The sequence below is a fragment of the Salvelinus fontinalis genome, unplaced genomic scaffold, assembly GCF_029448725.1.
Source record: "Salvelinus fontinalis isolate EN_2023a unplaced genomic scaffold, ASM2944872v1 scaffold_0774, whole genome shotgun sequence".
Lineage (NCBI taxonomy): Eukaryota > Metazoa > Chordata > Actinopteri > Salmoniformes > Salmonidae > Salvelinus > Salvelinus fontinalis.
Window position 1 is genome coordinate 60,305 of NW_026600983.1, and position 16,187 is coordinate 76,491.

The 16,187-nt window shown below is 46.0% G+C and overlaps 1 protein-coding gene across 1 annotated transcript in view; it reads left to right on the forward strand.

The window, feature by feature from the left end:
• LOC129847323 (teneurin-3-like) overlaps window positions 1–14,254 on the forward strand; it is a 66,779-nt gene extending 52,525 nt beyond the window's left edge. The window contains exons 12-16 of the mRNA XM_055915078.1: window positions 3,600–3,732; window positions 4,010–4,138; window positions 11,689–11,820; window positions 12,072–12,207; window positions 13,953–14,254. Of these exons, the coding sequence (XP_055771053.1) occupies window positions 3,600–3,732; window positions 4,010–4,138; window positions 11,689–11,820; window positions 12,072–12,207; window positions 13,953–14,254 (832 nt within the window). The remainder of the gene's footprint in view (window positions 1–3,599; window positions 3,733–4,009; window positions 4,139–11,688; window positions 11,821–12,071; window positions 12,208–13,952) is intronic.
• Window positions 14,255–16,187: the final 1,933 nt, after the last annotated feature.

Genomic DNA, 16,187 nt, shown 5'->3' on the forward strand with positions numbered 1-16,187 from the left:
TAGCACCCTATTCTCTATATAGTGCACTACTTGCTTCCCATAGGGCTCTGGTCAAAAGTAGGGCACTAGATAGGGAATAGGATGCCATTTGGGACAGAGGCGCAATCACTCCCAGGCCCCAGCCCCATCAGGACCTTTTATTACACCACCCGCGCCCAATTAGATTGTGAAGCAGAGGTGTTAAGGGCAAAAGTGCAACCCGTGATATTTGGTGCTCCCTGCCTCATTGAGAGGAGGCTCTGTGTGATTGCTGGGAGTGTAATAGGTTGAATCTCTAGGGCGAGGCTAAGCTGCTAGATTGCAATAGGTGTGTGATGGCGACCGCTGTGGCAAATTGAATACATGATGTTGCACGATGTTCCACACTGCAGGTTACGATGTATCCAGCCACTATGTCATGCCCCTGTTACTATAGACTAAATAAAATGGAATCATTTATGTTGTTGTAATAGGCTGAATATACTGCCATGCCACTGCTAAAATCGACTGGATATACTGCCATGCCACTGCTAAAATCGACTGGATATACTGCCATGCCACTGCTAAAATCGACTGGATATACTGCCATGCCACTGCTAAAATAGACTGAATATACTGCCAGGCCACTGCTACAATAGACTGAATATACTGCCATGCCACTGCTATAATAGGCTGAATATACTGCCATGCCACTGCTATAATAGGCTGAATATACTGCCATGCCACTGCTACAATAGACTGAATATACTGCCATGCCACTGCTACAATAGACTGAATATACTGCCAGGCCACTGCTACAATAGACTGAATATACTGCCATGCCACTGCTACAATAGACTGAATATACTGCCATGCCACTGCTAAAATAGGCGGAATATACTGCCATGCCACTGCTAACATAGGCTGGATATACTGCCATGCCACTGCTATAATAGGCGGAATATACTGCCATGCCACTGCTACAATAGACTGAATATACTGCCATGCCACTGCTACAATATACTGCCAGGCCACTGCTACAATAGACTGAATATACTGCCATGCCACTGCTACAATAGACTGAATATACTGCCATGCCACTGCTAAAATATACTGCCATGCCACTGCTACAATAGACAATATACTGCCATGCCACTGCTAAAATAGGCTGAATATACTGCCAGGCCATTGCTAAAATCGACTGAATATACTGCCAGGCCACTGCTAAAATCGACTGAATATACTGCCATGCCACTGCTACAATAGACTGAATATACTGCCATGCCACTGCTAAAATAGACTGGATATACTGCCATGCCACTGCTAAAATAGACTGGATATACATGCCATGGAACTGTCATTACCAAATTAGTGGATTCTGCTATTTCAGCCATGTCACTGAGCTCTTCAGCACACAGCCATGCAATCTCCATAGACAAACATTGGCAGTAGAATGGCCTTACTGAAGAGCTCAGTGACTTTCAACGTGGCACTGTCATATGATGACACCTGTCCAACAAGTCAGTTTGTCAAATTTCTGCCCTGCTAAAGCTGCCCCGGTCAACTGTAAGTGCTGTTATTGTGAAGTGGAAACATCTTGGAGCAACAACGGCTCAGCCGCGAAGTGGTAGGCCACACAAGCTCACAGAATGGGACCACCAAGTGCTGAAGCACGTAGCGCATAAAAATTCAAACTCCCTCTGGAAGCAAAGTCAGCACAAGAACTGTTCGTTGGGAGCTTCATGAAATGGGGTTCCATGGCTGAGCAGCCGCACACAAGCCTAAGATCACCATGTGCAATACCAAGCGTCAGCTGGAGTAGTGTAAAGCTCGCCGCCATTGGACTCTAAAGCAGTGGGAACATGTTCTCTGGAGTGATGAATCACGCTTCACCTTCTGGCAGTCCGACAGAATCTGTGTTTGGCGGATGCCAGGAGAATGCTACCTGCCCTAATGCATAATGCCAACTGTAAAGTTTGGTGGAGGAGGAATAATGGTCTGGGGCTGTGTTTCATGGTTCAGGCTAGGTCCCTTAGTTCCAGTGAAGGGAAATCTTAACGCTACAGCATACAATGACGTTCTATCTAGACGATGCTGGGCTTCCAACTTTGGGGCAACAGTTTGGTAAAGGCCCTTTCCTGTTTCAGCATGACAATGCCCCCGTGCACAAAGTGAGGTCCACACAGAAATGGTTTGTCGAGGTCGGTGAGGAAGAACTTGACTGGCCTTGACCTCAACCCCGTCGAATGCCTTTGGGATGAATTGGAACGACGACTGCGAGCCAGGCCTAATCGCCCAACATCAGTGCCCGACCTCACTAATGCTCTTGTGGCTGAATGGAAGCAAGTAACCGCAGCAATGTTCCAACATCTAGTGGAAAGCCTTCCCAGAAGAGTGGAGGCTGTCATAGCAGCAAAGGAGGGACCAACTCCATATCAATGCTCATGATTTTGGAATGAGATGTTCGAGGAGCAGGTGCCACATACTTTTGGCCATTTAGTGTATTTAAGCAGTAAGGCCCAAGGGGGTCAACGCCTAAGAACTGTGCTTAGGGACGACACATCGCAGAGTGCCTGGATTCAGCCATTAGTCATGGTATATTGGCCAAATACCACAAACCCCCGAGGTATACGTTCTCAAACTCCCATGGTATACCGTCTCACATACCACTGCTGTCAGCCAATCAGCATTCTGGGCTGGAACCACCCAGTTTATAAACAACAATATATCTGGTGGTAACAGATTGAATGCTGGTGTCCCTGCTTGTCTGTGCTTGCATGAGTGTGTTCTTTTATCTAGGCATTTTCTGTATGTGTTGCGTGTGTGTCGTCACACTTCACCCCACCAGCCCCCTCCAGACACAGGATATAGGACAGGACTTAGGGGACCTTCTCTCTCTTCCACTCGGATGGTTCTCCCTATAGGCCATGTTAAATAGGCCATATAGGCCATGTTACATGTTAAAAGACAAAGTTAGCTAGCCAAACGGAGCTCTCTCTCACCACACACACACACACACACACACACACACACACACACACACACACACACACACACACACACACACACACACACACACACACACACACATCCAATAATAATTGGCCCCATCATCTTATTTTCAGTACAGGAGAAAGAACAGAAACATGTTTTGTTCCGAGATAAGTAGTAGAGAGGAAGAGGGAGAGATATAGCAGGAAAGGAGAGAGAGAGGGAGAGGGAAAGAGAAAGAGAGAGAGAGAGAGAGCCTCAGGTTGGACAGACTAGACAGGAGAGACAATTAGAACAGGAAAGTCTGATCACCCTTCATCCTCACTCTACCTCCATCAGTGTCAAAGATACAGAGATCTCTGTCTCCGGGGCCCAAGAACAACCAGGAGGAAATGTGTGAACACGTAAAAGGCTCTTTCTACTGTCTGTGTGTGTGTGCTGAAGGGATGTGTGTGCGTGCCTGTGTGTGTCTGTCCATCCGTCTGTCCGCCTGTCTCTCTGTGTGAATGTACATGCCTGTGTGATTCTCTCACCACCTCTAACCCCATCTCTCTCCATCTCTCTCCATCTCTCTCCACCTCTAACCCCATCTCTCTCCATCTCTCTCCATCTCTCTCCACCTCTAACCCCATCTCTCTCCATCTCTCCAGGTTTGACCTGTTGACCAACGGTGGGGCCAGTCTGACCCTGAGTTTCGAGCGGGCTCCGTTCCTGATACAGTACCGCACCGTGTGGATCCCCTGGAACGTCTTCTATGTCATGGACACCCTGGTCATGAAGAAGGTCATATATAGTTGATAAAGATATTTAATTAAATGTAGTTCTATTGAGTCTTATTGAATTCCATTGTATTTAATTTAATCATATTGAATATATTGAATTGTATTGAATCATATTGAATTGTATTGACTCACAGTGACTCATATTAAATTGTATTGACTCATATTGAATTGTATTTAATCATATTCAATTGTATTGAATTGTATTACTCATATTGAATTGTATTGACTCGTATTGAATTGTATTGACTCATCTTCAATCATATTGAATCGTATTGCAGGAGGAGAATGACATCCCCAGCTGTGACCTGAGTGGTTTTATCAGGCCCAGTCCTGTCATCGTGGCCTCTCCCCTCTCTACCTGCTTCAGGTCCTCACCAGAGGATGGGCCCATCATACCTGAGACACAGGTGAGACATACACATCATCATATACACATTATCATCATCATACACACATTATCATCATCATACACACATCATCATCATACACACATTATCATCATACACACATTATCATCATCATCATACACACATTATCACCATCATCATACACACATCATCATCATACACACATTATCATCATCATCATACACACATTATCATCATCATCATACACACATTATCACCATCATCATACACACATCATCATCGTACACATTATCATCATCATACACACATTATCATCATACACACATTATCATCATCATCATACACACATTATCATCATATATGCGTTATCATCATCATACACACATTATCACCATATATGCGTTATCATCATCATACACACATTATCATCATCATACACACATGATCATCATCATATACATATTATCATCATCATATACACATTATTATCATCATACACACATTATCATCATCGTACACACATTATCATCATATATGCGTTATCATCATCGTACACACATTATCGCCATCATCATATACACATTATCCTCATCATATACACATTATCATCATCATATACACATTATCCTCATCATATACACATTATCATCATCATATACACATTATCATCATATACACACATTATCATCATCATATACACATTATCATCATCATATATACATTATCATCATATACACATTATCATCATATACACACATTATCCTCATCATATACACATTATCATCACCATATATACATTATCATCATATACACATTATCATCATATACACACATTATCATCATCATATACACATTATCATCATCATATATACATTATCATCATATACACATTATCATCACACACACACGATCAGAAACCCAGACTAGTTGTACTGAATACACACACGTTTCCACAAACGTGTTATACCTAAGACTCAAGTGAGGTGACAGAGGAGAAAAGATACATACAGTACATCAAACACCCACTGTACACACACCTCACAACACGGTAAGCTAGGGTTCATCCAGTACATCAAACACCCACTGTACACACACCTCACAACACGGTCAGCTAGGGTTCGTCCAGTACATCAAACACCCACTGTACACACACCTCACAACACGGTCAGCTAGGGTTCGTTCAGTACATCAAACACCCACTGTACACACACCTCACAACACGGTCAGCTAGGGTTCGTCCAGTACATCAAACACCCACTGTACACACATCTCACAACACGGTCAGCTAGGGTTCGTTCAGTACATCAAACACCCACTGTACACACACCTCACAACACGGTCAGCTAGGGTTCGTCCAGTACATCAAACACCCACTGTACACACACCTCACAACACGGTCAGCTAGGGTTCGTCCAGTACATCAAACACCCACTGTACACACACCTCACAACACGGTCAGCTAGGGTTCGTCCAGTACATCAAACACCCACTGTACACACACCTCACAACACGGTCAGCTAGGGTTCGTCCAGTACATCAAACACCCACTGTACACACACCTCACAACACGGTCAGCTAGGGTTCGTCCAGTACATCAAACACCCACTGTACACACACCTCACAACACGGTCAGCTAGGGTTCGTCCAGTACATCAAACACCCACTGTACACACACCTCACAACACGGTCAGCTAGGGTTCGTCCAGTACATCAAACACCCACTGTACACACACCTCACAACACGGTCAGCTAGGGTTCGTCCAGTACATCAAACACCCACTGTACACACACCTCACAACACGGTCAGCTAGGGTTCGTCCAGTACATCAAACACCCACTGTACACACACCTCACAACACGGTCAGCTAGGGTTCGTCCAGTACATCAAACACCCACTGTACACACACCTCACAACACGGTCAGCTAGGGTTCGTCCAGTACATCAAACACCCACTGTACACACACCTCACAACACGGTAAGCTAGGGTTCGTCCAGTACATCAAACACCCACTGTACACACACCTCACAACACAGTCAGCTAGGGTTCGTCCAGTACATCAAACACCCACTGTACACACACCTCACAACATGGTCAGCTAGGGTTCGTCCAGTACATCAAACACCCACTGTACACACACCTCACAACACAGTCAGCTAGGGTTCGTCCAGTACATCAAACACCCACTGTACACACACCTCACAACACGGTCAGCTAGGGTCAACTCGTCCTGTACATCAAACACTCACTGTCACACTCACCTCTTCAACACGGTCATCTAGGGTTAACGTCCTGTACATCAAACACTCTCCTGTATCACTCACCTCATCAACACGGTCAGCTAGGGTTCAACTCTCTGTCATCAACTCCCACTGTTCACACACCTCATCAACACTGTTCAACTCAGTTCTCCAGTTCACTCTACTTCCAGCTCACTACCCCTCTATACAGACCCACCCAGTTCCCTCATCTGTTCAACTCTCCTGTTCAACTCATCTGTTCAACTCTCCTGTTCAACTCATCTATTCAACTCACCTGTTCAACTCTCCTGTTCAACTCTCCTGGTCAACTCTCCTGTTCAACTCTCCTGTTCAACTCTCCTGTTCAACTCACCTGTTCAACTCTCCTGTTCAACTCTCCTGTTCAACTCTCCTGATCAACTCTCCTGATCAACTCTCCTGATCAACTCTCCTGATCAACTCTCCTGATCAACTCTCCTGTTCAACTCTCCTGTTCAACTCTCCTGTTCAACTCTCCTGATCAACTCTCCTGTTCAACTCTCCTGTTCAACTCCCCTGATCAACTCTCCTGTACTGTAAATGATGTGTATCTTTTCTTCCCGAGGGAGATGACGTTTGAATTTCCTGCCTGGGCTGTGGACAGTGGAATTATGACATTAACATGTCATGGTATTTTGCGGGAGTTGTTGTCCCACAACCAATCAGAGTCCAGGATCCAAACAACCCGTTTTCTAATGCCCCATAACACCCAACACTGCTTCACCCAAGCTTTACCGGGACCTCAAACAGCCAACTCAGTTGGAACGGGAGGCCTCACAAAAAGCTGAGCCGACCTTCAGTACTTGAAGTATAAAAGCACACCTTTAACAGCCCAGTGAATACAAGGTCTAGAGCTTTTCTAACTGTTTGGACAGATGCTCTTTGTTTCGTTCAAAGAGGAGAAGCCTTGATGAAGAGAGAGAGCATTTAAATCCATGTATAGTCTTTCTAGCTGTGCCAGACACGGTGTGAATTGTTACGAGGGTCTCACACACACTCGCGCACAGACTCATTCGTAGATCAAAACCCAGCGTTTACCATTATGGCAGTATCACAGGCCAATCTGTGCAGAAGAGCATCTTCAGTAAAGCTGATACACATGAGTCCTCTCTGTCTCTCTGTCTCTGTCTCTCCCCCTATCTCTCTCAACTCTCCTGTGTGGCCAGATAGACTTTGATTCCTCTTGGCCCAACGTCAGTCCCCTCTTCTCTTCTCTGGCACTCCTTCAGTCTAAAGCACTACTTTAATAAGACTGTGTTCTGCACCATCAGCCAAACAATACACACAGACACGCACAGACATAAACACAGACACGCACAGACATAAACACAGACACGCACAGACATAAACACAGACGGGCACAGACATAAACACAGACACACACAGACATAAACACAGACACACACAGACATAAACACAGACACGCACAGACATAAACACAGACACACACAGACATAAATACAGACACACACCGACATAAACACAAACACACGCAGCCATAATCACAGACACACACACAGGCATAAACACAGACAGACATAAACACAGACACGCACAGACATAAACACAGACAGGCACAGACATAAACACTGATACACATAGACATAAACACAGACAGGCACAGACATAAACACACACAGACATAAACGCACACAGACATACACACAGTAACACAAACACACACTGAGAAACGCAAGCAATCAGACACAGGCACACACACAATACACAGAAACACTCAGAGACTCTCTCATGCACACACAGAGAGAAGCACACAGCCAGTCCCCAAACGATCCGGTCCTGATTTGAATTAGTTCATGTTGTTATGAGCAGAACTATAAAGCTTCAGAGCTCGTGCGAGGAGAGGCGGATGGTGAAGGAGGTTAACGTTTTATAAAGGGACGCAGGGGTCGGACAGCTATACCCCAGGGGCCTTCACAAGGGGTGTGTGTGTGTGTGTGTTTGTGTGGGGGGAAGGAAAAACACAGTTAAAGGAACCCAGCACTAACACGAAGCCGTACCAAAGCAGTCAGTCACAGAGAGTAGCTAACTGGTAACAGACATGTCCACTAAGAGTCCTCCTTGGAAGAGGACAGTCTTGCTGAGGAAAGTACTTTGTATTACACACACACACACACACACACACACTTGGCTGTCATGTGGCTTGGGGATAACGCGCTATTGTGTGCTCGCTGTTCCACAGAGGAGAAAGAATGAAAGCAGAAGACCAAATAAAGGTTAGCCAAGTGTGTTCAGTTGGAGCACAATGAGACAGTGGTTCTCAGTGTCTGGATGAAACCAATAGTTTAAATTCTTCAGGTCCCAGAACCCAATACATAGGGGTCGTTGTTACCGCTGACGGGTTCTATTAACACAAAGGACCAGAAGAAAATAGTTTGGACAAGGTTACCCTGACGCGCTACACGTGGAACCCTCACAGAGTGATGACACTGGAGCACTTGATCGCTTTCCCATGTGTCAAACAGAAAAACCGACAAACATAAATAGTGAAATCTATTCAAATCAAAGCTGTAAGTTAAGCTTTAAGGTTTATCCCCGGAGAAATACTGTAGAAAACCTTTTTTTCCTCCCCAACCAAATATGGACACTTGGGTGAGACATTTGGCATGACTCTAAAATCTTCCTGCGTGGTGATTTGAGTCTAGATATTCCTTTTTAGAGATGTTTACACTATGTGATGTTGGTGCACACCAAATTCAGTCTGAGGTGGTAGCAGGGTCATGGGATTGACTGTAGCCTGCGGTTATTAGCTGAACACACATGCATACACACACACACACACACACACACACACACACACACACACACACACACACACACACACACACACACACACACACACACACACACACACACACACACACACACACACACACACACACACACACACTGAGCTGCAGCCTTAGCTGTCTGTAACAGTTGACCTGGATACCAACAGTATAACAGTGCTGTGTTTTCAGCCTATTAGTTTGGATAGAGTTAGTGTATTGGTTCAGGTGGTTTAGTGGATATTGCAGACATAGCTCTCTCTCATATCTCCTGGATTACTCTGAGTTGACGGATCCTTATCCAGATCAGACACACACACACACACTCGCCTCTCCAGTCTCCACACCGTTCCCGTACAACATAAAACTTCACAGCCATGACATTACAAAAGTATGTACAAAGGTTTTATAGGAAAGGTTCTGTTGAGGTGTTTTATCCAATAAGATGGATTGGCAGTACTTGTGCCACCATAGCTAACTATTGACCCAAGCCCAACCTATGGCATTATAAAATGTGTGTTATTAAAGGAGTGGTGGTTTTAAAGGGATACTTTGGGATGTTTGCAATGAGGTCCCAATCACGTAGTATCCCTTTAAGATACAGCACCAGTCCATTACCCCCATAGCCATATGTTTTCATTACACTTCCCCTTTAATGGCGGGGGGCACTTCAAAATAAAGCACCCGTTTATTGTTTGATCTCGGCTCCGCTCATTAAACCCTTTAATGAATTACCAGTCGGTATTATTATACCCTGCAGTTAAAAAACTGTTCCCCTTCTAGGTTGCAAAAGATAACACACACCAGAAAGCAGACACACACACACACACCAGAAAGCAGACACACACACACACACACCAGAAAGCAGACACACACACACACACACACACACACCAGAAAGCAGACACACACACACACCAGAAAGCAGACACACACACACACACACACCAGAAAGCAGACACACACACACACACACACCAGAAAGCAGACACACACACACACCAGAAAGCAGACACACACACACACACACCAGAAAGCAGACACACACACACACACACACACCAGAAAGCAGACACACACACACCAGAAAGCAGACACACACACACACACCAGAAAGCAGACACACACACACACACACCAGAAAGCAGACACACACACACCAGAAAGCAGACACACACACACACACACACCAGAAAGCAGACACACACGCACACACACACCAGAAAGGAGACACACACACACCAGAAAGCAGACACACACACACACACACACACCAGAAAGCAGACACACACACACACACCAGAAAGCAGACACACACACGCACCAGAGAAGATGTAATAACAGAGTGTTTCTATCAGGAGTTAGTTTAAAGCCAGGAGAAACATGCTCTTAGGCCAGACGTTGTAGTTAGAGCTAGCTGGGGAGACCAGGGTGGGGTCCCTTCGCTGGCGGACTGTGTTCAGGACACACACACATACTGTATGTGCAGACACACACAGTTTACCCGAAAGAAAACACACCCGCCGCACAGGGTAATTAAGTCTGTGGTGACGGTGACACCGTCTGTGTGTGTGGGGGGGAGGGGGGTCAACCCGTGGTGGCCTAGCCACTAAATCTGTTACCTTTTAACTTTCACTTTTTCCACCCTCAATTTGTTTTTCATTTTGATTGATTCCGTTGTCATTGGGCGACCATATTGGATATCAAAGGCTCGTTGAGACCCATGTCAAAGCTTCCCTCCCCCGAGAGAGGGAACAGGGGGAGAGAGAGAGGGAGCAGGGGGCGAGAGAGGGAGAGAGAGACAGAGAGAGGGAGAGAGAGAGAGACAAGAGCTAGAAAGTAAATAAGTGTGGAGTGATAGGTCTTTGGAATCTGATGGGCTTAATAAATACCCTCAGTGCATGTGATGTGTACAGATTTGAGGTCATACCCCATTTAATTCCAACCTCCTCATACCCTCACTGACTCACCCTCCAAATCTCAGCCAGGGAGCTCTTTGGCCCCTGCTTTAAAGAGAGGGTGAAATGTGTTGGTGTTAGGAGAGGCTAAAAACAACAGAGATACCTAACAGCCAGGGCTTTCTGGAGCATCACACTAATGAAAAGACAGTGGATAGACAGTGGCGGAGCTCTGCGCACACACACACAGTGGAGGCGCTCTGCACAGAAGATAACCCCTGCTTATGGTTACATGAAACAGGCTTCCATACGGGGACGGTCACTACGCTGAGAAAACAGGCCAGGGAGATCTCTCTCTCTCTATTTTCCTTCTTCCCTTCTCTCCAAATAGTTTTCACAGATGAATGAATAGCGTTCTTGACTCCGTGTGACCTCTCCGTTCTCTTGTCACTTTGCCACACCACCCGGAGTGTAGCTGTACTGAGACTTTTCTGAACCCTTTTGGCTTTGATGTTCTCACTGAAAAGTGTTCAAAGATGACATTCTCCACTCCAGTCCTCTCAGGGTGTGCTAAGATGTACTAACCCTTCTTGACCCACTCTCCTTTGATGTGTCCCCCCCCAACAGGTCCTCCAGGAGGAGACGTCCATCCCGGGCAGCGACCTCAACCTGCTGTACTTGGGCAGCAGGGCGGCCGGCTACAAGCCTGTCCTCAAGGTCACCATGACCCAGGCCAGTGTGCCCTTCAACCTCATGAAGGTAGGGATTTCTTCTTTAGGTGCAACTAAATTGTGACTGGCATTGCTATCTCCATAGGTCTTGTAGGTCTTACAATACAGCCCAAAATACAGTGAATCGATGTTTTTGGATTAATTTGCTAACAGAAAACCAAGGCTACAATTTATTTTGATGTCAAATGCCTTTTGAGTGCGAAATGTACAGTCAGTCTTGCCCTAGCTGGCCATTGTAATGCCCGTCTGAAAATGTGTTTATTCCATAATCTTTTCCAGGTGCACCTGATGGTGGCGGTGGTGGGGCGTCTGTTCCAGAAGTGGTTCCCTGCCCAGCCCAACCTCTCCTACACCTTCATCTGGGACAAGACAGACGCTTACAACCAGAAGGTCTACGGCTTGTCTGAGGCAGTCGGTGAGTACTGCGGAGCAGGCCAACGTACGCTACGAGTTAAAGGGAAATGTAAAGCATGTTCAACTTCATATTCATCATCTCCGGCACCAACCCAACATCAACATGCGTTCTAGGTAGAGGGAGATAAATGTTCCAAATGACGTCATCGGTGTGCAGCATGTGCTTTTAACCAATTGCCTACTAATTGCTTCCTAATTGTCTGCTAATTGGTTGATGATGTCATTGGAAACACTTGTCTTCCTCTATTTTCTTCACTACCCAACATAGCAAGGTGCCATTTTCACACATGTTGATGTTGGGGCGGTGCTGGAGAGGATGAATATCAAGTTGAAACATTTAGAAATGTCCCTTTAAGGTTGATTTGTCCCCAAAGGACAGTTACTCTTGGGCATGAAAGGTGACCGGCAGACACACATACTATTTCTTCAGTGAAGCTATCGTACGGCGTACTCCTTTGTCCGCCTTTCCTAAGCCCGTGTAGAGCACATACATTACATTTGCCTTCTGCTTAAACAGCTCTTTGTAAATGCTCAGGGAGTCCCTAACAGGCTGCTGTCAAAGAACTGACTTCACTCAGATGTGTGGGCTGAACGTTTAAGGAAGTGTTTTGGTCTAATACAGCACGTTGAGGCCTTCAGATCAGCCTGTGTGATGTCTGTCTTCACGATGATATGCTAATGCGTTCCACACAGAACACAACTGCTGCTTTTGGTCGTTCTTCACTTTTTTCTTCCGGTGTTTTCTTTTCACATGTGTATGATAACTCTACGACACAAAGACCACCGCAGAGAGGAATAACATTGTTCCTGTCTTTGCACGCACGCACACACACACACGCACACACACACACACACGCACGCACGCACGCACACACACACACACACACACACACACACACACACTCTCTCAGCTTTCTGAAGGTCATGGCAAAAGGTGTGGCTTCCTTCTAAATAAAATACAGCCGGGGGGTGCAGCTTCTTCTGGAGACCGTTGATGGTTGAGCTCACAATGAAATCCCTAAACACACTTGTCACCCTACGCTCAAGCTGTTTCACTCCGAGTCCATGACAGGCAGGCAGACAGGCAGCGGCTTGTTATTTTCACTCCTGGGGGATTGGGGAGGGAGGGAAAGGAAGTTGGCCAGTGTAAAACTACCCATGTTTCTCTCATATGTAAATAAATACAGAATGACCGCCTCTACATAAACAAACTGTTAGACGGTGTAGACGCTGCAGGGTTATAATTGTTGAGTCTAATGTATTATTGCTTTGCCAGGAAGGAAGAGATAGGAGAAGGAATAGGAGGGTGTTATTAGAAATGGCCCAGGCCCAAGTCATATTGATTGATTGTGTTTTCACCTTCTAACCTCCCCTTCGTCAGCATTCGTTTTTTTTCCAATTGCATTACGCCCTGTCTGGTAATTTGGCCTGCGCCATTATTGATCCATCAGAGGGGGGTTTGTCGTAATGTGATCGGCTGAAGACAGATAGGAGTTTAAAAAGAGCTGTAAGAAGATGGTTATCATGTTTGGGAAAGTTATGTTATTACAAACTGAGTGGAGCTGTTGAGATATGACGGCAGAGATGAATTGTACTTGTGTAAGACAACTAATTAGAGTCCCTCGACAAAAAAAAAAATAGTACCAAAAACATTGTCTAGGCTTGTACTTGTCGTTAGTCAGTTGGAGTGTTGTCATTAACAGTGTCTGTGCTAACCCGATCCCCTCCTTCCTGTTCGTGTTGTAGTGTCAGTGGGTTTTGAGTACGAGTCGTGTCTGGACTTGATCCTGTGGGAAAAGAGGACAGCCACACTGCAGGGCTATGAGCTGGACGCGTCCAACATGGGAGGCTGGACGCTGGACAAACACCATATACTGGATATCCAGAACGGTAGGAACATGACTGCACACACACACACACACACACACACACACACACACACACACACACACACACACACACACACACACACACACACACACACACAGACACACACCAAGCACACATGCGTGTACCTCCCCCCACACACACTGACTCATCACCAATGACTGTATATATGAGCCATCAATCATGTGACAATATTCTTTCCTATGTGAAGACTTAATATCGCAATGAAGCCAAATGAAGTCTGTTAAGATGGCGTCTCATGGAGACCTAACATGCACAGTTTGAACTAGTCCAGGAAGTGACGTTGCAGGCTAGCTCAGTGCTGCCCCCTCTCATTGAGTAACTCAAGTTGAAGGCTGACTGGGATACTGCAGGCTGCCATTAGCTTCTAAATTATCCTTATAACTGCGATTTTAAAATAACATCTGATGCATTAGAAGCAATTATTGGTGCCATGATTGTTTTCGGAAAAACGTTTCATTTCCAGGAATATTGACCACGAAGGAGGATCCTGTTTCCTGCTAACAATGCCTGCAGTACCACAGTCGGCGTTTGAACTTCCGTGGCTTCAGTGAGAAGGAGCCGTCTTTCTCCTCTGCTCGTCACACACGCACAGATACCCCCACCACCTCTACCTCCAGCTTAATGCCTATCCTGCAGCCGTAACTCTAATTCATGCCGTATTCACCTTTACAAGCTACCTAAGTGGTACCTTCTCAACAGATTTACACAGGGCTTATCGTTATTCGCTGACATAAGCTTGTTAAACAGGAAGCTCAACAGCACATCAATTACAGGTGCTATCTATCGTACAGACACGGTGAGGAGCTTTAACAACACGAAGGCACATCACAGTAGACAGGAATGAATCAGTGTGTGTGTGTGTGTGTGTGTGTGTGTGTGTGTGTGTGTGTGTGTGTGTGTGTGTGTGTGTGTGTGTGTGTGTGTGTGTGTGTGTGTGTGTGTGTGTGCGTGCGTGCGTGCGTGCGTGCGTGCGTGCGTGCGTGCGTGCGTGCGTGCGTGCGTGCGTGCGTGCGTGCGCGTGCGTGTAAGCCACAACAGGGGCTGACTGACGACAGATCTCGTCTAGCACTCATGTTAATGTATACACTGCTAACCAAACGAAGAGCATCATCGACTTATCTGTCAGAGCGACCTTGATGGAGAGAGCGAGAGAGAGATACTTGGCAGCCGAAACGTTTACGGGCCACCATGTCATCAACAAGACATCAGACAGGCTGTGATGTATGCCAGCCATGCCACGCTCTACCCTGACCAGTGATACTTCAACAGGAGAAACAGAGGGGAAGAGATGGCAGAGAGAGAGGGATGGGGTGAAATAGAGAGGGGAGGAAGGAAAGAGATGGAGGGAAAGAGGTAGAGGGAGAGGAGGGAAGAGAGAGGGTTAAGTATCCCTAACACATACTGAATGTCTAAAACCCTTAAAGAAGGTAAAGACCGGTCAGGACAGCAAACCCCCCACACACCATCCCCTTATCCTCAACTCCCAGACCGCCAACCCACATCCACATCCTAAAAAAACAGAAACCATTAGTTGGAACGAGTGTGGGTACGGCCCGGGACGCCTCAGCTTCCCCCCAGCGTTTAAATCAGATAAACGACTGAAGTTTGACGTGCGTCGACTTTTCAAACCGACGCGTGACTTAATTGAGTCAGCCCCATTGTCGAGACGACCAAACGACCATGACAGGAGTGGGAGAGATAAGATCAGCTCAGACCGGGACAGGAACGGGCGCCCGCTAGATTTGCCTGTCATAAATACCCTCCCAGACAGACTCTTAACAGAGTCAATGTCTATAACAAACACCCACATTGGATGTCCATAAGGACAGAGGGGATAATGGTGGTTCCTAGTGAAGGCCCAATCTACCAGAGTAATGAGGCTGGAGATGACATGAGGCTGCAGTGGTGGAGACTGCTATCTGGGATCCTTGGGACTTGCGCTACCCTAAACCCTGACCCTAACCATAATCAATTTCAATGGGGTAGGGACGTCCCAAAGATCCAACTGGGATTTTGTGAAAACCAAGGAATTTATTGAACGTATCTGGAATTTTGCGTTATTTATTTATT